The 23,374-nt window shown below is 31.3% G+C and overlaps 4 protein-coding genes across 7 annotated transcripts; all 4 read left to right on the forward strand.

Moving 5' to 3' along the window:
• The first annotated feature begins 215 nt into the window (after positions 1-215).
• LOC115699618 (probable methyltransferase PMT9) lies at positions 216-4,133 on the forward strand. Of its 2 annotated transcripts, XM_030627112.2 has the most exons (8): positions 216-652; positions 885-1,049; positions 1,141-1,323; positions 1,565-2,159; positions 2,430-2,542; positions 2,639-2,859; positions 3,301-3,620; positions 3,730-4,133. In XM_030627112.2, exons 1-7 carry the CDS (start codon positions 401-403, stop codon positions 3,614-3,616), a joined length of 1,845 nt encoding a protein of 614 aa, XP_030482972.1. In that variant the 5' UTR covers positions 216-400; the 3' UTR covers positions 3,617-3,620; positions 3,730-4,133. The 2 variants fall into 2 exon arrangements, with proteins under 2 accessions (XP_030482972.1, XP_060958099.1); XM_061102116.1 differs by having other exon boundaries at positions 218-652; positions 3,301-4,133.
• Positions 4,134-11,721: 7,588 nt separating this feature from the next.
• Positions 11,722-14,066, forward strand: LOC115698707 (GDSL esterase/lipase At5g14450). Of its 3 annotated transcripts, XM_061102117.1 has the most exons (6): positions 11,722-11,845; positions 12,087-12,263; positions 12,386-12,595; positions 12,675-12,847; positions 13,328-13,601; positions 13,699-14,066. In XM_061102117.1, exons 2-6 carry the CDS (start codon positions 12,098-12,100, stop codon positions 13,944-13,946), a joined length of 1,071 nt encoding a protein of 356 aa, XP_060958100.1. In that variant the 5' UTR covers positions 11,722-11,845; positions 12,087-12,097; the 3' UTR covers positions 13,947-14,066. The 3 variants fall into 3 exon arrangements, with proteins under 3 accessions (XP_060958100.1, XP_030481712.2, XP_030481713.2); XM_030625852.2 differs by lacking the exon at positions 11,722-11,845 and having other exon boundaries at positions 11,884-12,263; XM_030625853.2 differs by lacking the exon at positions 11,722-11,845 and having other exon boundaries at positions 11,884-12,263; positions 13,328-13,596.
• A 3,255-nt stretch (positions 14,067-17,321) lies between these two features.
• On the forward strand, positions 17,322-19,902 carry LOC115699040 (GDSL esterase/lipase At5g14450). Its single transcript, XM_030626246.2, has 5 exons — positions 17,322-17,833; positions 17,972-18,181; positions 18,494-18,675; positions 18,762-19,035; positions 19,416-19,902. The coding sequence occupies exons 1-5, from the start codon at positions 17,545-17,547 to the stop codon at positions 19,661-19,663; spliced, it is 1,203 nt and encodes a 400-aa protein (XP_030482106.2). The 5' UTR covers positions 17,322-17,544; the 3' UTR covers positions 19,664-19,902.
• Positions 19,903-21,142: 1,240 nt separating this feature from the next.
• Positions 21,143-23,053, forward strand: LOC115701323 (GDSL esterase/lipase At5g14450). Its single transcript, XM_030629081.2, has 5 exons — positions 21,143-21,538; positions 21,618-21,827; positions 21,907-22,082; positions 22,174-22,447; positions 22,550-23,053. The coding sequence occupies exons 1-5, from the start codon at positions 21,241-21,243 to the stop codon at positions 22,795-22,797; spliced, it is 1,206 nt and encodes a 401-aa protein (XP_030484941.2). The 5' UTR covers positions 21,143-21,240; the 3' UTR covers positions 22,798-23,053.
• The last annotated feature ends 321 nt before the right edge of the window (positions 23,054-23,374 follow it).

The following is a 23,374-nucleotide window of genomic DNA, read 5'->3' on the forward strand; positions in this document are numbered from 1 at the left end:
GCCATCAACAACATTTGTCATCATTCCAGTGGCGCGTGCTTCACATTTCCCCCATATGCGCGTTAAATCAACTATTACACTTCTCAGTTTTAAATTATCTCCAAATCCCAACAATACTGGTAATCACCTTATAACACGTGGCAAAATATAATAGGAGGAAATCAGTCAAAGTCAGCATAAATATCTACGCTGGGCCACACGTGATAACCCATGCTCTCTCTTTCTCTTCCTCCCGCGTAAGGACAAGAGAATATAGCCGTGACTGTCCGTGCAAATGCTAATACTACTTCAAGTTCAACCATGGCTCAGCTTCGATTAGGGTTTTAGGGTTTTATGCTCCGTATTCAAATATATTCGGGTCGGGTCTTACAGTATCCGATTCAGGGAGCGGTAGCGAGAGATGAAGCGCAGGAGCGAGCTCAATCCCTCGGCTAAGCAAGTGAAGTATTTCTTGATTGCTTTGATTGCGTGCTTGGGATTGGTGTGTTTATACTACGGTTCGTCTTTTGCTCCGGGATCTCGGAGGTCCGACGAAGAATCCTCCGCTTCCGATGGAACTGACCCGGTTTATGGGGGATTCGCTCGGAATCGGGATTTCGATGAGTTGCATGAAGATCAAGAGCATAATCCTGAAATTCCCAAAAGTATACCGGTTGGTGACGCATTGCCTTAGCTATTATGTATTTAATTTCATACGTTGATTTCGGTTGAAGTATAATTAAGCTAAACGATTAACGAATGCGTGTTCTTATTAATGTTAATGAAATGAGTAATTTGATTTTTGGTGCCTTTTGAAATTTAATTATTGTATGTTTATGAAGATTTTGCTTGTTTGCGTATGTTCTTTCACTAAACTGGTGGCATTGGATTTTGGTAATTTACAGATATGTGATATGAAGTTTTCGGAATTGATACCTTGTTTAGACAGAAACCTTATATACCAGTTGAAATTGAAGCCCAATTTGGCTTTAATGGAGCACTATGAACGGCATTGTCCGCCTCCGGAACGTCGTTATAATTGCTTAATACCACCCCCACTGGGTTATAAGGTTGGTAGCAGTTACTGCTTACCTGAAAGTTTAGTGTAGTTTCGCTTTTCATTTAGTTTTGATTCTGACAAAATTAATGCTAGAACTTCAGATACCTATAAGGTGGCCAGCAAGTAGAGATGAAGTGTGGAAGGCAAACATCCCCCACACACATCTTGCACAGGAGAAGTCAGATCAGAATTGGATGGTTGTCAATGGAGACAAGATTAATTTTCCGGGTGGGGGGACTCATTTCCACAATGGAGCTGATAAATACATTGTTTCTCTAGCTAGAGTATGTTGCGTTTACTCGATTCTCTTTATTTCCTTGTCTACTTTTCTTTTCTGGAAAAATTTAATGGAAAAGATTAATAATGATCATATGAGTAAACAGTTGAATATGACCTTTTATTTGTCAGTGTAAATGTTTCTTTCCCTACTGTTTTTTTATTCCCACCTGTCTGATAAACAGTTCATCATATCATGCCATTACTAGTTTATTATTTCTAAAATCGTTATTTTTTTTATTGGTTTAGATGCTAAAATTTCCTGATGATAAACTCAACAATGCCGGAAATATCAGAAATGTTTTTGATGTGGGTTGTGGAGTTGCAAGTTTTGGGGCCTATTTACTTTCTCACAACATCATAGCTATGTCCCTAGCGCCTAATGATGTGCATGAGAATCAAATTCAGTTTGCACTAGAGAGGGGGATTCCTGCTACTCTAGGTATCTTGGCTACAAAAAGGCTTCCGTATCCAAGCAGGTCATTTGAACTGGCTCATTGTTCCCGATGCCGTATTGATTGGCTGCAAAGAGGGGGAATCCTTTTATTAGAACTTGATAGGTTACTAAGACCAGGAGGATATTTTGTGTATTCTTCTCCTGAAGCATACGCAATGGATCCTGAAAATAGAAGGATTTGGAATGCAATGTATGATCTTTTGAAGAAAATGTGTTGGAGAGTTGTTACAAAGAAAGAGCAGAGTGTTATATGGGCTAAGCCACTTTCAAATAGTTGTTATTCGAAGAGAGATCCTGGAACATATCCCCCATTATGTGGTACGGATGATGATCCAGATGTAACCTGGAATGTGAGCATGAAGCCTTGTATTTCTCGATACTCCTCAAGTAAGTATTATTCTCACTTATCATGCATTTTTTTTTAGAATTTTTTGTTAATTCCTTAAAAGAGAAATATTGCTCTGAAGCTATTCCTTTTGAAGTATGCATTTATAATTTTTGATGAGATACTATAAAGCAAGGTTATGAGCGTGTTGCTATCCTTATTATATTTGGGAAAGGCTAATTAGTATTGCTGGTCTCTCTTCGTTTGTTATAGTATTTAATGCTGCTAGGTCTGTCGTTCTAAACTTTTCTGCTGTTTTCACTATAAATTAGAAATGCACAAGGTAAAAGGGAGTGGATTAGTTCCTTGGCCTCAAAGGCTTACTGCAGCACCTCCTCGCCTGGAAGAGTTAGGTGTCAGTCCTGAAGAATTCTCAGAAGACACTGTACGGTTTTTAATCTGCACAATTATCAAACTATGATGGTAAAGTTACAATCTTTATATTTTTGTTTCTAACTGCTTAAGAACTTTTTTGGTGCAGAGCATATGGCATTTTCGAGTCGTTGAGTACTGGAAGCAAATGAAATCAGTGATGCAGAGGAACTCCATCAGAAATGTCATGGATATGAACTCAAACCTTGGTGGGTTTGCTGCTGGCTTAAGTGATAGAGATGTCTGGGTGATGAATGTTGCCCCTGTCCATTCGTCTACAAGGTTGAAGATTATATATGACCGAGGATTAATTGGAACTGTACATGACTGGTATGCATTTTATTTACACCAAGTGATGTAAGAATCAAGTCTAAACTTGCTAACACATTTAGGCTATGTTCTATTCACATCTTTGAACTACGAAAATAACTTGCTATAGCTATTCCTTTGTGCATCCTTTCTTTTATTCTAAACTTGATGGGTTACTCAGATAGTCACACCCCTTTGGTTTTTTCATAGATAGTGTTACATTCATTATGAAGACCAGTACCCAAAAAAGAATGTTAGCCATGTGCAAAAAATAGAGTGATCTTAGGCAATAAACTATCCACTAATTTCTGTTAAGTTAGTTTCAGCTTCAATTTTTCTTCCAAGTTGAAATTAGTCATATATGTAAGTGCTACTCTATATGGGAATACGTTTTGTTCATTTTTATTATGTTCTCATATATTTCCTGGTTCTGAGTGTTGATTGTGCTCCAACTCATAACAGGTGTGAATCATTTTCGACATACCCACGTACATACGATCTTCTACACGCGTGGGCAGTATTTTCAGAGATTAGTGAGCGTGGATGTAGTATGGAGGATTTATTGATAGAAATGGATCGGATTCTACGACCAAATGGGTTTGTAATCATAAGAGATAATCCTTCTATTATAAATTATATCCGGAAATTTGTCACTGCACTAAGGTGGGATGGTTGGATATCCGAAGTAGAACCAAGGATTGATGCTCTGTCCTCGAGTGAAGAAAGAGTTTTGATTGCTAGAAAAAAGTTGTGGGATGAGGACCTGATGCTAATGTGATAAGGTAAAACATATTCCCCATCAATATGTGGTACATCAAAATTTCACCTTTTTTCCTAGAGATTTTTTCTACTGTAGTTGATGGTGTTTGCTGATGTTACTTGTGTTCTAAGGTATCTGGTGTGCCCCGGTAGGAGTCTTCGCTTAGGTTCGGCATGTTATGTTTTTAGCTGGTAGACGAGAATATACAACTTATAGAGGCTCAGAGATGGAAATGCTTATGGTATGTGAGACTTAATAGAGATGCAGCTGTGTATACATCAAAACAAGAAGTGAATTATAGCTATAAGCTATTGCATAACTTGTAGGGATTCTTTTGTGGTTTTGTATATGTACTAGTTGCATTATTTTTTAACTAATATAAATCACAAGTTATTGGGAAATGTATGCATAAAGTTATGGTTAATCTTGTAATTTCTTGTCTTTTAATGCTTAATTTATTGGGAAATATATGCATAAAGAAATGGTTAGTATTGTAATTTTTTGTCTTGTAATGCTTAATTTATAATTTATTCTACTTTTCTTTGTGATTTATCATTTGTTTAATATGTGCATATTAACACCTTATACTATTCATATAATTGCGTCACATTGGAAACAATGGTTCTCTAATTAAGTCTTTATATTGTAGATCTAAAAATTGCATGATGATCAAGCAAGAGTTTCATTTTCAAATTGACGATGTTAAAAGAATTATCTTAGGATGATTTGAGGTATGGCATAGGTACATAATTTTCCCAATATTCGTACTTGTCTTCTGATTGTGCACACAGTAGGAGTAGGAGTTCTTATCTTTGTCCAAAACTTAATGACATGTCTCAACACACTTGAAGCAGCCATTATCAAGAACTTTGAAAGTTAGAGAACCCAGTAGGTTGGTTCCTTCTTTCTCTTCAGCCATGTCTGTTTTTACTTGAATTGTCAAAAGGAGCAGATGGGTTAGGGCCTTGAATCGAAGGCTAAGTTCACAACGACCCGTTTTAAAATATAGTCTTATAATTACTTCCGTATATTATTCTCAATTTTATAAACTCATAAAAGGAGAGTTAAGTACATCTGTACATGGTTAGTAATTAAGCTAAATTTTCTGCTAAAATAAAATACATTGAGATAAAATGGACACATATATTAATTGAATCATGCTTGCTTATGAAATCCCTCTCAATTGTACAAAAATTGAACAAGGTAGATGATTACCACTAAATGATGAACTCCAAGTACTATGCTCACAACATTAAAAGAAGTTTCAAAATTTCTCTACAAGGATTTAGAAGGTAGCTCAACTCCAATTGCTGTTTTAATGGCAGTAGTGGCTTGTGACATGTGAGTGGTGGAAACCAGTCGCACCCTTGTCGAAGTGGATTATGATGCGTCAATGAAATGTGGATATTAATATTATCAATTTTGAGATACTATTAGGCGTCAATAGAGTGTATATGCTTCGGAATGAGGGAAATCAATGTATAGATATCGTGGCTGCAAAGCTATGAAGCTTACAGCGACTTTAACTGGTGGGGAAATGAATGCGAAGCCTACGAAGGATAGAGTTGAAGCTCATGGAGCCTCAAATAGGTGGAGATGGTTGCAAAGCTTTAGAGAAAATTAGGGCAAATAGAGATGGTGAAATGGGAGGGGTATAATGGGAGTAGAAACTCAAAAAGAGGGTATAAATGAAAGAATTTAAAATAGCAGGTAAAAATGAGAGACCCTTACTTAAAAGGGGTATACTATTTGTTTACACCAAAAGTAGTCTTGATGACGTGGACAACAATGTTTGACATGTAGCAAGAAAGATGACATCTCAAAGTTGAGTAGTCCTGAGTCATAGCAAGTTGGCATGGGAAAGGTCCCTAGTCCTACGCCCAAGTTGACTTCGGGAACTCCTGAATGGAAGTTCGAACTTCGATAAATCATTTCCAACTCACTATATTTAAGTATTTTGTACCATGAAGACATGGAGCAATCAAATCCAAGTCTTGGGAGCTGAAATTACATGTACCTGCACCCCAGAAGTTAACCTGGGCACCTAGGGTTTCACCGAGCGCTCAAGTTCACATCCTCAACTAGGGTTTCAATTTTTTGGACCGTCTTAGTGAAAGTAGGTCAAAATTTGGATTGGTACATGAACTAGACCTACCACGAACATATTTGAGGCATGAGAATCAAATTCAAAGAAAGTTCATTTTTGAGGACCCGAAGCTGCCGGTGCCTGGGCACCCAGCGCCCAGGTTGACAATTTTTCAATTTAGGTGACTTCCAAGTATCAGATTAACAACCTAACTCGTGCATTTTATTCATCTTCATCAAAAATAAGGAAACAAGCGCCTTCACGAAAAAAGCAACACTTCCTCGGTGCCAAAATCAAGGCCTAGCACCCAGGTTGAAACTTGGGGCAGTCTTAGCGCCCAGGTTGATATTTTGTCAACCTGGGCCATTGCTGATGATGTTTTCCGAGAACTCTTTTAGGAATATTCTTTGTTTTCAGCAAAGAATAAAATTTAACTATTTTTGAGGACCAAACAAAACTTTTGGGAGGGCAAAATTGGGACCTAGCACTGAAGTTGACACCTGACACTGGGCCCAGTGCCCAGGTTGACATATTGTCAACCTGAGCCATTTCTAATCAGTTTCTCAAAAAAATGTTTCGGGCATTTTTTTCGTCATAAAAAATAACGAAGATACAAGCAAACTCAGGGAAAAACAACAACCACAGGGGCATCAAACTTGAGCCTAACGCCCAGGTTGACCAGGTGCTGGGCCTAGCACCTAGGTTGATCACAATGAACCTGGTGTGCTATCTTCGATCATTCAAATGCCATTTCTTCTTTGAGCATTATCTCTGGAATGGTAAAAAATAGAGTAAGAGACCTCGTCCTCAAGCTCTAGAACCTTAGAATTATCAAAATGACATCCCAGAAGCTCCGAAACAAGCCCCAACGCCCAGGTTAACATAAGGCCTGGTGCGCTGGGTTCTATTTATCCGATTCGGATTCTTGTCTCAACCGTTCGTCTAGTTTTCAACAATAACTGAGAACCATGAAGTTAGAAAAGTTGAAGTCACAACTTCTCATTTCTCATTTCCAACATGGTAAAATTACTCGGAAATGGGTAGTTTCGAGTCTCCCATTTCGCAGAACAACAACATCTCCGAGAATTGGTGACTAATTTTGCCAAAACACAAAAATAGATTAAGTGATGTCAAAATATCACTTAGGTATTAAAAAATACATCTCCATGACGTTTTTCCACTCACCCAGTGTCTAGATTGACATCATATGTTGACCTGGGCGCTGGATGTCAACCTGGACGCTGAGCCAAAAACAACCTTCAATAAAATGGTCAACAAGGTTGATTTTCTAGCGCTCAGGTTGACATCTAAAAATTTTTACAAAATATAAAATCCAAAATAATATTTATCTATTATTAATTAGAAGAAAAAAAAATCTAAATAATCTCCTTTAAAAATTTAGATATAAAATAGTCTACTTTCATTAATTACACTAAAATTTTACTAGAGAAGAAACAAATTTTCTTTTTGGAAAGAAAATTGAAGTGAGAAGTTTCACACACACAAAAAAAAAAGACTAAATTATATTTATAAAAAATATTTATAATTTTAAGAATAATATAGTAATTTTGCAATATAAAAATTTTATTTGCTTCCTAGTTCCTTTTTTTTTAAGGAATTTGCTTCCTAGTTCCTACATTACATACTAAAAATTATGGAAAGAAATATATATATTTTCATTCTATTTTCCTCAGTATCAACCAAATATAGGGTTAAAATCTGTTATGGAGTAGCAGGGTATGGAGAAAGAGCCACAATTATAAATAATTTGGGTATAAATTAATAATAATAATAAGATAATTTATGCCCAAATTATTATACTGCCATCATCTCTTGTGAGATCTGACATAATTTTCACATAGGGCTAAAATTATATAAAATAAATAAGTAGTGGGAGTCCTAACATTATCCAACCCTTAATTTATTCCTATCTTCTTCCAAATAATATTTCTCTCCCCAAAATTCATCCAACAAACAAACAAACAACAAATGTTGCCTTTTTTTTTTTTTTTTTTTCAGTACTAATAATATTTTCAGATAATAATAATAATATAATTTTTTAAAGGGGACATACAATCCCTCACCTTTTATTTGAGGTTTTACACATTTCAAATATTAAGTGATATAAGATTTAGATTTGATGACTATCTGATTTATTTTTGTACTATATTTTTGATGGTTTTCATGCCTTTTATGCTATTGTACTTTTTTTTTTTTTTTATAGTTTGCCTCTAATTGTTTAAGGTAGATTTGTAGTATGGACAATGGGTATGAGAAATGTTTCATGTTGTACTCATGCCTTCTTCAACCGACTTTTTAGATTTGACAAATTAGTGTTTTAAATCTTGACATTATAATATGAATTGTTTTACCATATTCTCATTAACTATATTTTTTTTTTCATTAAATTGTATGATAATAGAGTTTTATTTATTGTTAATCTGTAGGTCAATTTTAAGGAGGACCAACTGCTACAGAGATTTTGCCGATAAGTTTATTTTAAATTCAATTTGTTTGAGAGTTGTGTTTTTTTTTTTTCTAACTATTGAGAATTTCTTTTATTAGTTTTTAATATTATTGTTAGGGGACTAATTCATTTTTTTTCTTACTTTGTTTTGTAGATGTTTTGGGATCATTCTTGATATGTTAATAAGTTGGCGTGTAGTATGAAGTGATATAAGCTAAAGCTCTAACTCTTTGAGTGGGTTGTTTCAGTTATAGCTTTATTGTCTAAATTTTTGGGAGCAGTTTTGTCTCATGTTGTTTGTTGACTTTAGCAGTTTATAGTTTAATAAAGCATGCCCTTCGGTTAGACGATGAGCTATCCAGGTTCAAGGTAGTTCATGTGCTGTTTACGGATGTTTACATCGTAAATTCATGAATGATTCTAATCACTACGTCAAAAAAATATATTAAGTGATATAATTTAAAATATAATATTTTAATATGTGTATTATAAATAAAATAATAGTATTAAAATTAAAAATATAATTTATTATTTTTAAAATACATAGGAAGATAGTGATATTGTGACTTGTAATTATGTTATAAATTAGGAAAAAAATAGTACTAAATACTTTTTTTACATATCAACATAAACTTAAAATTAATATTAGATATTTTTAGTGTGATTTTTTTTTCAACACTTATTAATCCTAATACTAATTAATACAAACAAAAGTATGTGTTTGAATATTTTAGCTGTAAAAAATAAAATATGTACTAAATTAACATTGTTATTTTTTATTTAATAATTTTGATTAATTTTTATGGTTTAGTTAAATAAAAAGAAATTAAAAAGAAAATTATAGTATTTATATAGTTTCCTTGCTTTTGATGGAAATTGATGGTTCTAACAAAAAAGAAAATAATTTTCTTAAAGAAAAAAATTGAAATTAAATTAGTGGAGAATCAAAAGTACATTTAGCCAAAAAAAAATTCCTCCCCAAGGCAAATGAAAGTTAAAAGGAGAAAAAAAGAAAGAAAGATGAGGTATATAGGAAAGAGAAATATCTTTGCTTAAAACAAGATCAATTTAATGTAAATATAGTACAATAAAATTTAGCAAAAAAAAAAAAAATATATATATATAGTGTAATTGAAAGAAATTTCAACATTTAAAAAAAAATAAAAAAGAAATTTCAACCGATTGCAAGTTATATACCATTACCCTTAGCTTTTTTATAGATCTAATCATCATTTGATCTGTTGAATAGTTCAAAATATTAATGAAATTTTACTTAATTTATCTTTTTAAAAAGAGTATTATTATTTGATATTAGTGGTGTTCAACATTTTTTATAAGTGGTACTTTATGATTAGTTAGTGATATTTTTTTAAAAATTATTTACTTAAATTATATAAAATATGATATTTAATTATAACAATAATAATATATATATAATAGCGAAAATAATAATAAGTACCAATAATACTTTTTATAACTTTTAAATGTCACGCCCAACACTATTTTATTTATATATTTTTACAAAAAGAAAAAAAAAAAAATGAAAGTTTCATCCAATAAAATTGTAAAATAGACTCCATTAAATTACTAAATATATTTATTTTTTAAAGACCGAAAAAAATTCTCACACACGTGATTCAGACACTGATAATCACGAGATTAATTAACATGAGTTAAAACAAGAACAGAAGAATCATCACATAATTCACTAATAATAATATAATATATTTATAGCAATATTATGGTTTTGGTTGATTCTATAAATGCAATATACTTTATTATACCAAGAAAACCTTTCTCTTGATTCCATACTACAATGTATTGACTAATAAAAAAAAGTTTACATTATACCTTAATATTGTTTAATATAAAAGCACTTATCACAATATATCTATCTATTTTTTTTTTTGTTTGAAATGGACATGTTATCTAATTTCATTGGGAAATTTACAATTAATGGGTAAAATCAAATCAATTTAAATTTAATCAACAAATAATTAGCAATAACAAAATTAATAATTCACAAAAAATAATCAAAGATAAAGCATAAATGAACACAATCAAACTAGAAACGATTCAAGCAATAAAACAATAAAATCAACACTAAAAAATATACTGGTTCAAGTCCTCTAGATCGATGTGATCTAGGGCTCTACTACAATTTTGGAACAGTACCGAAACTTTCTTTATTGATTGAGCAAGAACATGGTACAATTATAGTCGATATCGATTCTCTGTTTAGATTCTTTTAAAGTGTTTATCTCTCACACTCTTACACAAGAATCTTCTTCATCTACAGAAGATTCTTCATACAAATTCTAAACCCAATCTCTGTACCTCTCTCTCTCTCTCTCTCTACCTCTCAATCTTTCTCTTCGATCGCAACCTTCACCCTCAAAGTTACTTCTCAAAACTCGTCTATTCAAATTGATAAATGTTAGTGGTATTTATAGATACAGGGCCGACCCAAACATTTTAGGGGCCTTGAGTAAAAGATTAAAATTGGACTTTTTATATAAAAAAAAATTGTGTACATCAAGACCTTCATTGCTAGTTTTTTACTTCTTTTCTTTTTCAAATATATATTTCTAAATTTTTAAATATAAATTTTTTAATGTATTTATAATAATAATTAAAAAAAACTTTTTCTATAAAAAATGGGTCTTTAAAAATGGGGGGCCTTGTGTAACGGCCCAAGCTGCCCAAAGCTTGGGCTGACCCTGTATAGATATGAGATATAGATCCCAAGGTCAATGGCTACAATAATTTAACTTGTTAAGTCAGTTACTACTTAACAAACTTAACATACTCCTCATAATGTGATCTCCATGACAACTTAAGATAAAGTACATTTGAATGAGACAAACGCTTCCTGAAAGATACACTGAAACGTATGCTGAAGGGACTTCTTAGATGGGAAAAACGATAGTTAGAGTCGACTATTTGGGACTTCCTTCTAGGAAAGAACATTTAGCCATCTGGAACTCCTTTTCAGAGAAAGATTAGTTTTTTCCGGAGACTCCTTCCGGATAGACAAGTTAGATTTCCGAAAACGCTTTACCGAATGACATCTAACTTTCTATAAACAAATAACTTTTGGACACCTTTTCATTTAGAGGAACCATACCACAATTTTCTTCCTTTTAACAATAATTAAAAGAATCTCTCCTAAAACTATGGGCATTTATATACTTTTATGTACATGGTGGACAACTCAAGTTCTTGTATCCTCATTTTAGTGTACATTACACATAATTATGTTCTTCTCAATCACTAGAAAAAAAGGCTCCATCTTTTAGGGGACTAAAATGAGATCATTAAAGTCAAATAGATTCAATTAAATAATGCTTAATTAGCTTTATTAATTGCATTTCCCACTAAATAGTGTTTGTCTCATAAGAGATATATTATTAAGAAAACCATGAGATATAGGACCAATTTTTTCTAAGCCATAAAGTTAGGCACCATCACAGGAATCAATACATAAAAAAAAAAAGTGAACTATATTTATAGGTATAATGATTCAATCTGCACTAAATAGCTTGTTAATTTTGAAGATTATGATTTGCCTTATCTAGTAGGTAGTGTGGATGGTTACAAATACAAAAACAGATAAGTGAAAAGAACCAAGTAACTGCAAACTAGCTAGGTTGTATTTAGCAAATAAAGACAGCTAAGTTGTACACCGACAAATGTAAGTTAAACAAACAATTAATTAATTATTATAGTCAAATGGGATTTTTTATTTTTATTTTAAATGTTGAGATTTTTTGTTGGTTTTTGAAAAGAGCAAACATGGTCTTTAATTTAATGTAATATATAATAAATGAGAAGCCAAAACTAATATATGAAGAGAATGGAGTTTAGAGCAAGTATATTGTTGTTGTTGTTCACTAGCTTTTTACTTACATGGGTTAATTTTTTGAGTGTTGAAGGAGATGATTCAATGGGGTACTGTAAATTTCCTGCAATTTACAACTTTGGTGATTCAAATTCAGATACTGGTGGTATAGCAGCTGCTTTTTACCAAATGGCTCCTCAATGTGGTGAAACTTTCTTCCATAGACCATCTGGAAGAGGCTGTGATGGTCGTTTAATCATTGATTTTATTGGTAAAAAAACTCACTACCATTACAACTACTAACTCCTCTTCAAAAGTTACCACTTTTATGTAAGTTTAATAAGGTAACAAAAAACTAATCAGGAATGAAAAAAAGATGTTATTTTTATGCAGCAAAAGAGCTTGGATTGCCTTACTTGAGTGCATACTTAAACTCAATTGGTGCAAATTTCAAGCATGGTGCTAACTTTGCCACTGGAGGATCAACCATTAGGCGTTTAAATGAGTCAGTTTTCCTTAATGGGGTCAGCCCTTTTTCTCTTGATATTCAAGTTGTGCAGTTCACTCAGTTCAAGTCACGTACTGGTTGGTTTTTCAAGAATGGTAAGGAAAAAAAAATTGAAGGGTAGTGAAAAAGATTGTTTTTTTATGATACCCTTTTGATATTTATGTGTGTTTATAGACAACAAAAGCTCACATAGAAGAAATCTGCCAAGACCAGAGGAGTTCTCAAAGGCTCTTTACACATTTGATATTGGCCAAAATGATATTGCTGCTGGGTTCAGGTCAATGACTGTTGAACAGTTCAAACTACAAATTCCTGATATAATAAACCAGTTTGGTGAAGCTGTCAAAGTAAGTAACATATTGTTTTTAACCCATTTTCAGTAATGTTCTCATGATTGTTTTAGTAATTTTCTCAGGCCATGTTTGGTTGGATTGTATAATTGAATTTGAATACATATAGGATCTTTACTCCCTACCTGTGACATTTATTGGGTTCTGCCTTCTATTGCTCATTCATTTTTATAAATATTTTCCAGATGTAAACCAATCAAGAGTTAATTTATCGAGAGTTGAGATGAAAAATAATTACATAGATAGTAATTGTAATCTACGAAAACTGTGTAGCTACTATAACTATATTAATAAACTATCTCAAAATATAAGTAAAATTCAACCGGGAAAAATTTACAATTATTTCCATAGTTCTAGGGAAATTTTTACAAAAAAAAAAAAATAATAATAATTCAATGAACAAAATTCTATAGGTCTTATAGTTTAGGGTGTAAAATTCATATTTTATTATTGTATGTTAATAAATTAACTTGGCAGAATCTATACGAACAAGGGGCCAGATCATTCTGGATACACAACACAGGTCCTCTTGGTTGTTTGGCAGTGAGCCTTAATTACAGTCCTAGTCCAGACCCAAACACTTATGACCCCATTGGTTGTGACAAGGCTCAAAATGACATGTCAAAAGAGTTCAACACAAAACTCAAGCACAAAGTCATTGAATTAAGGCAAACACTTTATGATGCTGCATTAACTTATGTTGATCTATTTGCAGCCAAGTATCAACTCATAGCTAATGCAAACAAGTTAGGTAATTGAAAAAAGAAAAAAGGTCATGATCATTTTTTTACCAACTTAATTTTTTTGATTGTTTTTACATAACACTTAATAAGTGTTTTTGTTTGCAGGGTTCTTAGACAAGGCCTCAATTTGCTGTGGATATCATAAAGATAATGATCATGTGTGGTGTGGAAATAAGGGAAAATTTAATGGTAGTGAAGTTTATGCTGATTCATGTGAAGACCCTTCTTTGTATATAAGTTGGGATGGTGTGCATTATACTGAGGCTGCAAATAATTGGCTTGCTAATCATATTTTAAATGGTTCATTTTCTGATCCTAACATTCCCATTACACATGCTTGTTACAACAAATGATATTGACTCTTGACTTTGTCAACAACATCATCATCTATTTAATTTATGATTTTTATTATAAGACACTTTTTTCTTTTTCACATACAAAAACCAATAGCAATAAAGTAAATTTTTTACACATCTCTATTTATGTGGGTGTAAATTGATGATTGTTTTTCAAACAAGGAAAAAGTGTGCACTATTAATCTTTCTCAGTAAAATGTTACTCTTATTTTTTATATCTATAAACCAATTTACTGTCTATACAAGCAAAATATGTTGACTTACTTTGCGTCTTTGCCAAGGCACTCTAAACGCTTAACTTCGTTTTTGTTGTTAAACGATGGATATTGACAATAACGACATCTGCAACTTTTGGGCCTGAAATGGGCCTGACGATACTAAGTCTCAAGCCCATTTAGGACAGCCAGAGATGGCCACGATAGGCCGAGAAATAGGATTTGGGCCGTCTTTAATTTAAGGGCATTTTACAATTTTGTATACATTATTTTAATTAATTACAAAATATGTGCAAAAAAACTTATTATCATTTTCTCATACACTTTTATATATAATTAAAAACTTTTTTTCAATTTTATTATAATATATATATGGTAATAATTATTGATTAGTATATATATGGTAATATTGGTTATGTTTATTTTTATGTTTAGAATTATAATAAACATACTAATAATATAAAATATTTTATATATGTATTTATTTTATTTTCTATTAATTAAACATACTAATTTAATAAACAAAATAATAATATTCACATAAGTTTATTATATCACTCTGCGTGTGTTATGTTTATTTTTTTAGTAATTTTTTAGAAAATAAATAATATATATATAAAAAAAAATTGTTTATCTTTATTTTTTTTTTGTTTATTAATTGTGTCGTGTTTATTTTTTTTAATTAAATAATTTTTGGTATTTATAAAGTTATGTTTGTTTATTTATTTTTTAATGTAAGAATTATACTTCAATAAAAAACTCGTTCACTAACTCATTAGAAAATAATCAATATATAGAAACAATAGAAAGAAAATATACTTATTTTAGTATAGTATAAATTGACTATGTCTATTTTTATGTTTACAATTATAATAAATATACTAATAATATAAAATACTTTGTATACATATGTTTATTTTGTTTTCTATTTATTAAACATACTACTTTAATAAACAAAATAATAATATTCACATATGTTTATTATATCACTCTACGTGTCATGTTTATTTTTAGTAATTTTAAGTATTGATTTATATTTATATACATTAATGTTTATAATTTTGATATTGTATTTTATTAAAAAAATCTTATTAAATTATAATAATTCATACTAAAATAGATAATAAACATTTATCTTTTAATAAAAAAATATTTAACTTGTTTATTTTTATAAAACTGTTTAATTAATTTTACGAAATTGTTTATTTTGAGGTTTAATAAACATATTAAAAATGTATGGTTTCATGTAATAAGTTTTCAAAATGTATAAATTTTTAAAATAATTTTTTTTTGCACATTTTTTGTAATTATTTTGTTTTTGTTGTACATTTATGAAAAAAGCCCTTAATTTAACACAATCATACAAAAATATGTACTTAATTAAACATTATTATGATTAGGGAAACTTACAAAAATATAGTAATTTGGAGTAACTTTTACAAAAATATTGTCACACAGAAATGTTTATAAAAATACTGTGTTTTTATAAAAGATCAGTAGAACACAAAATAGAACAACTCAAAACACTAGTAGAACAACTAAAAAACACCAGTAGAACACCAGTGAAAACTTAACACAGTATACTGCAGTATGAAACTTATAACAAAATACAGTAAAAAAGTAAAAAAAATACCGCATGGCAGTATTTTTGTAAAAAAATGATAAAATTTAGTATACCATGTAAATTTCTCTAATAATATAACATTAAACAATTAAATTATAAACAAAATAAACCTATAAAAGCCGGTACTTAAATGATGTAAGTATAAAAAAATAAGTCAAAAAATGAAAGAAATTAATTATTAAGAGATTAACGTAATAAAAATAAGGGGTTTTTTTATTTTTACACATTAAAATAGTTTTTTTTTTTTGTATTTTTCTGAAATTTCACATAAAAACTCTCATAGTAACTAACGGAGCAACCTAAACCGTAAATTGAAAAAAAATGATTAAAAAAATAATATATGAAATAATTTTTCTAAAAATAAATTATACGTACTAAATTTTTTCTTCATAAATATATTTTTCTGAGAGAAAAAAAAAAGTTTCAATAGTTTTTAATTATAAAAATACATTACTTTTCCTAAAAAAAAATCTAGATATTAACCAACTATTCATTAAAACATGGTAATAATAAACTCAAAATTGGCCTTAGCAACTAAATAGTAAATATACATCCAAAATAATTTAAAAAATATGTGAAAAAGTTATAAAATTTAGACAAATATGAAAAATATATTAATACTCACCACATATTTTTTCAACTTCTTTTATGGATAATTTGTTATAGCCTAGCACAAATTATCTCTTAGTATAAATACAAGATTTTGCACTTATTTCAATAAAATTATTTCCCTCAAATTTTTTATTTTAATTTTAAAATCAATATTTAAAATTAATTTATTAATTTTGGACTCTGATACTAATACCATTCTATTTTTTTTTAAAGAAAATTAAAGTATTTTTTCTTGTATAAATGAAATAATTTTAAAAATAAAATTATATTAATAATGTTATATATTACTATAGTACACTGATATCGAAGCGACACTACATCCGTCCCTATATAAGCTATATTATGTAATTTGTTACCTATTATAAAATAGTAAAATTTTACAATTTCGTCAAATTATTTTATCTTTTGTGCCCGAAAAAAATACAATATAATATAATAATCTTTACAATTAAATTTTAAACCACTTCTTATTCTTTATCCCTTTTTAAACAAAACTTCTTATCCTTTTCTCTTCCTTTACTCTTAATAATAGCAAAACAAGCACCACTTTTTATACCATTGCTTCTCAACTCTTTCTAGTGAAAAAAAAAACAAGTTTAGAGTAAAGTCTTAATCAAAATTTTTATTTATGTATTTATTTATTTTTCTCAAAAAGACATTACTTAAAACAGTCACTTACTAAGTGTAAGAAAAAAGTTTTTAATGTAAGCCTAAAATATAGCAGGAATTGAAGCCACGTAGAAATGTAGTACATAACATCCAAAGCTAAAGGTCAACTCAATTCCAGGTACTTAAAATGTTGACTTTTTGAAATGTAGTAGATTATCTATTTATTATATAATCTTGATGAAAATGGGATTTTAGTAAGTAAAGTTTTTTTGATCATCTTCATCAATGCAAACAAGATTAAATATAACTATAAATGAGAATGAAGAAATGAACAAAATTTAATATGAGCAGCAAAGAAAAATACTTGAACAGCTAGATAACTTGTTGTTCAGTTACAAATTGATTGAAAAATATAAACTTTAACAAATCAAGGAAACCCAAGTATTAAATCAAAAGCAAGTGGGTTTTTCTTTTTCAATATGATGATTCCTATACATGCATTTTTCTTGTATATAAATGTATATAGTAAGGTTTTATGGATCTGTACAATACATATTTTGAGCTTAGAAAAATGGGTATTACTATTAACAGTGTGAGATTCATTTTTGTAAGCTTTTTAGCTACTTGGGTTCTTGGAGTTGAAGAAGTGAATGGTGATTCAGTTCATTGTAAATATCCAGCAATTTTCAATTTTGGGGACTCAAATTCAGATACTGGCTCTATATCAGCTGCATTTTTTCCAAGACCAGCTCCCAATGGTGTAACTTTCTTTCACAGCCCAGCTGGAAGAGTTGGTGATGGCCGTTTAATCGTTGATTTCATTGGTAACCCATTTGTGAATTTCACCTGTTTGTTGTTTTGTCTCAAAGACTTGCTTTTTTTTTTTGGTTTTTGATTTTTCTGTAAGAGTTTTATTGATTTACTTAATCCGTAATTGGTATTTGTGTTATGTATTTATGTAGCTAAGTACTTTGGATTGCCTTACTTGAGTCCATATTTGGATTCATTTGGTACCAAATTCAGACATGGTGCCAACTTTGCCACTGGTGGAGCCACTATCAGGCGTTCTAATGATTCTTTGTTTATAAGTGGTATTAGCCCATTTCCATTTGATATCCAAACTGTGCAATATTCCAACCTCAAGAACAGGACCACTATGCTTTACACCCAAGGTTGACTTCTGAATTTGACCTCGTTATATAGATAGATTACTACTCTAACTTTGACATATGACAAATCGTACCTCCTGAACTTCTCAATCCGTTAAAAATTTCACCCCAATTATTGAGAAAATTGTTGAATTCAAGGATTTATGTTCAACTCCTTTCAATTTTACTAACGGGCACTTGATGTTGACGGAGTTTTGAGGAGCACGATTTGGTACATGTCAAAGTTTGGATGAGACGATTACTGCTATTCCAAGTTTAGATATTTAGACATAATCTGTTCACAATGTTTTCATGTTTCAATGTTGTGATCTGCAGCCAAGAGAAACTCAGATATAAGAAAGAACTTTCCAAGACCAAAAGACTTCTCAAAGTCTCTTTTCATAGTTGATATTGGCCAAAACGACCTTGCTGCAGGTTTCCGGAACATGATGATGACTAAAGAAAAACTTGTTGCAGAAATCCCTGATATGATGAATTTGTTCTCTTTAGGCATCCAAGTTAGTATCTGCATTGATATATAGTTTAATCTGTTCACATTAATAAATATGAGTGTTTATATTGAGATTAACAATATGTCTTACAGTTTCTGTATCAACAAGGAGCAAGGACATTTTGGATACACAACACAGGCCCCATTGGTTGCCTGCCATCGACCTTGTTCGATGTTCGAAATCCAGTCCCTGGTTTTCTCGATGGAAACGGCTGTATCAAGTCTCAAAACGACATGGCAAAAGAGTTCAATAGGCAGCTGAAGAGAAAAGTTAGTGAACTAAAGGCACAGCTTCCTTTTGCTGCATTAACATATGTAGATATGTATGCTGCAAAGTACAGTTTGATCAGCAATGCAAAGAAACTAGGTAACAATACTAATACATACATACATACATCCCAAGCATTTTGAATTCTTTATAGTTATAATGGTAGCCACCCCACTAACAATAACACCCATTTGATTCACTTTGGAGCCTAAATTTCTCAACTTCTGATACCATTAAGGTAAGATTAGTGATTGGTATTGCTGTTAGAAATTCTTAATAACTTCAATCAGTATTTTGCATATAACTTAGAACATTATAGTAACTGATAAAGAAAGCATATCTGATTGATTCGTGAGTTTGGTGGAACAATACTAACTATTAAGTCTGAAACTGATTATCATAACATACAAATGTGATCAGAAAATATGTATTTATAGAGTTAAAGAAAGAATCTAACACTTCTGTTTCAATAAATGCAGGATTTTATGAAAACTTGAATATCTGTTGTGGTTCCTTTAAAGATGGGGTTCGTAAATATTGTGGGAATAATATTCTAAAGAATGGTACTCAGTATTTTGTTAATCCATGTAAAGATCCTTCCTTGCATATCAGTTGGGATGGTATACACTACACTGAGGCTGCAAATCGATGGATTACTAACCAAATAATAAAGGGTTCTTTCTCTGATCCAAAGTTTCCCATCTCACAAGCATGTATTAGGCACTAACTAATCTATGTGATTATACTATAAACATAATCCATTTATTGATTAATGTGTTCCTTTAACTTGATCAAAAGTTCAAAGTGGCTAATGTTGTTAATTGGCCAATATTGCTTAGTATTAACCATAATAATAATAGTGCACTAAACAAGTGGCATATGTTTGATGTTTCAAAATCTCAGAATTTGTTCATGGTTACTAGTGAATATCAAAAAACATTTTGCAATGAATGAAATGTTGGATATTATGAGAGTCAATGGGGTATTCTAGTATTCTTATTTCTTGTGTTTTGGGCTGTGAATTATGAAAGAAAGATAACGTGAAATTTGGCCCGGTGATAAGGCAAAAGCAAATCCCACCCATCTTTGTTTTGTCCACATATTATTTATAGCAGAAAACGACATAATAATAATATTAATAAGCAATTATATATACATCACCGACTTCTTTTAACCTAACCATCACAATCAATCATATGATATATATATATATATATATAAATCAATGAAAATCAAACATAATTAGTTTCTTAGTCCATATCCATTTTTACATTTTGACAAGGATTTGCTTCTCATTTAAATTCATGATTTCATGGTCCCTCATTCCATAAAATATCACACATATAATATCTATCATCTTAGTATGATTTAGTGGTTGGTCTCACATTTATTTTATTTCAGTTTAGTTTTACACCCCATAGCAAACAACAATCCCATATGAACAAGAAGCTAATTAATAAAATATACCATGAGAAGCATCATAATTTGAGGACCTTGGAAAGTGTAACACTTTATTTTTATGGGCAGTGGTAGATTTTAGAAGATTGCAAACAGATAATTGTTTGCCTATCATACCACTGCTCAGTGCAGTGCAGTGGTCTGTAATAATATTTAAATATTAATTTATTTATTCATTATAGGTGGGTGCAAAATATACATTATTATTGGCTAATTAGAATTTTTTTTCTCTAAACTTTAACAATTACAAAATTATGTCCCTCCAACTTTTTTAGTTGTTAAAAATTTTCCTTAAACTATTGAGATTGTTAGATTTTAGGATTTTTATCTAATTTCATTCAATTTTACTATTTCAGTGATTGTTTATGTACTAAACCATGATTCCCAGACTTTTATATCTACCAAATCATGCTTCTCGAACTTTGACGTGTACTAAATTATGTCCCTTGAATTTTCATCCATGTTAGACTTTTTTTTATTAAAATTGGATAAAAGTTTTTAAATCCAATAATCTCAATAATTAAGAGAATATTTTTAACGACCTTAAAAGTTCAGAGAGATGATTTAATATAAATCAAAGTTCAAGGATTGGAATTAGCTTTATGAATATGCATATTTTACACACACATCAATGGTGATGTTAATAGGTGCAAAAGGGTCAAAAGTAGAGTAGAAAAACAGTGGTAAAAGATTACATGAGCACATGGAATAGTCATTATTAATGCCTATTTACATGACCCCCCTTTTGTCCCCACCTGTAACAGTAACATTGTCTTTGTCTTCAAACTTGTTCTCACTCTCTCACTCGTACAATACTCATTATCCTTAAAATGGGCTTCTGATCACATGAGCCAAACTCGATTGGCAACTCTAAAAATGGGATTTTGGAGGAAATTCCTTGGTGGGTTTTTGGTTTTATGCGTTTTGGGAGTGGGAGGAGAAGTAGAAGAAGAACCACCAACAGCAGCAGCAGCAGCCTCACCACCTTGCTCCTTTCCGGCGCTGTACAACTTTGGTGACTCAAACTCCGATACCGGTGGCATTTCAGCTGCTTTTGAACCGATTCCTGCGCCGTATGGGGAAGGCTTCTTTCATAAACCATCCGGAAGAGACTGTGATGGCCGTCTTATTGTAGATTTTATAGGTAAGATTTAAGTGAATAAGAACTAACTATATAAGATTTTGTGTATTAACAGCAGAGTTGGTGTTGTATAATTATGCAGCTGAGCGCATAGGATTACCATACTTGAGTGCTTACTTAAACTCATTAGGAACAAATTATCGTCATGGAGCTAACTTTGCCACCGGAGGATCCACCATTAGAAGGCCTAATGAAACCATTTATGAGTATGGGATTAGCCCATTTTCTCTTGATATGCAGATTGTGCAGTTTAATCAGTTCAAAGCTCGAACTAAGGAGCTCTATGAACGAGGTAGTAAACTATTGCAAAAGAAAATTAAGGAAAGAACATTTTTGTATGTTTTGCTAAGATTTGCTTTGAACATATACAGCTGCCAAAACACCTTCTGAAAGAAGCAAATTACCAAATCCAGATGAGTTTTCTAAGGCACTTTACACATTTGATATTGGGCAGAATGATCTTTCTGTTGGGTTTCGAAAACTGAGTTCGGAACAACTTCTGGCAGCCTTACCGGATATCGTCAACCAGTTAGCCAAAGCAGTCCAAGTGAGTAGTTTTGAACTGTAATGTTGTTTAAAGAAAAATGAACATCTTTTGATGACTGTGATTCACTGACTGAGTCAATGATTACTGTTAGAATATATATCAACAAGGAGGAAGGTCATTTTGGATTCACAACACAGGTCCAATTGGGTGCTTACCAGTCAACTTTTTCTACAATCTTAATCCACCTCCTGATTTTGTTGACCAATATGGCTGTGTCAAGACCCAAAACGAAATGGCTGTTGAGTTCAACAAGAAGCTTAAGGAAAGAGTAATCAAGCTAAGAACAGAGCTACCTGAGGCTGCCATAACATATGTAGATGTCTATGCTGCTAAGACTGGAATGATTGGCAATGCAAAAGCTCAAGGTTAATAAATAAATACTTCATTAGTTCTAATAGTTTTAGTGTAATCAAAAATGGAAAATTGATTATTAGAAACTTAATTATTTCATAAACATGTTATTGCAGGATTTACTGATCCACTAAAGGTGTGCTGTGGTTATCATGTCAAATACGACCATGTCTGGTGTGGAACGAAATCACTGGTGAATGGAAGTGCAGTGTTCGGTTCTGCTTGTGAAAACCCTTCTACAGCTATCAGTTGGGACGGCGTACACTACTCTCAGGCTGCGAATCAGTGGGTTGCTAGCCGCATACTCAACGGTTCGTTAACTGATCCACCAATTCCAGTTACTCAAGCATGTAAGAGACATTAAAATTAGCAATACCGGCCCTATGTAATCGATTCAGAGGAGAAACAAAATAATAGATTAGTTCTATAATTTGTATCAGAAAATGCAGTCTGCAAATTTCAACTAGATTGAAACCAGAATTTTGATTCAGTTTACTTACTACATTTTAGACCATGAGTAGGGACCTGATTTCTTTGAGATTACTCTTTGCTTACTTTCCATATGGATTACCATGTTTGGTTTATAAATTTAAACAAAAGATGATATATTCTCATGGTCAGAGGCTCATCATCATGTCATGTCCTGTGTTACATGGAGGAAAAGGTAATAACTGAACTCCCGTGTGGAATACTAGCTATGAGAAACTACCAGTCTCATGATCATGTTTTCAAATATCAGTACTAAGAAAGTGCTTAGCAAGATAATCATTGTGTAATTTCAATAAGACTAATTAGAATTTTGCCGCTAAACCATGACATGTACTAAATCGTCCCCTTAAGCTATTGAGAATGTAATTTAAGATTTCCGTTCACTTAAACTAACGACGCCTAACGTGGACAGAAGTTTGAGGGGCACGATTTGGTACATAAACAATTTCCAC

The sequence above is a fragment of the Cannabis sativa genome, chromosome 8 (assembly GCF_029168945.1).
Source record: "Cannabis sativa cultivar Pink pepper isolate KNU-18-1 chromosome 8, ASM2916894v1, whole genome shotgun sequence".
Classification (NCBI taxonomy): domain Eukaryota; kingdom Viridiplantae; phylum Streptophyta; class Magnoliopsida; order Rosales; family Cannabaceae; genus Cannabis; species Cannabis sativa.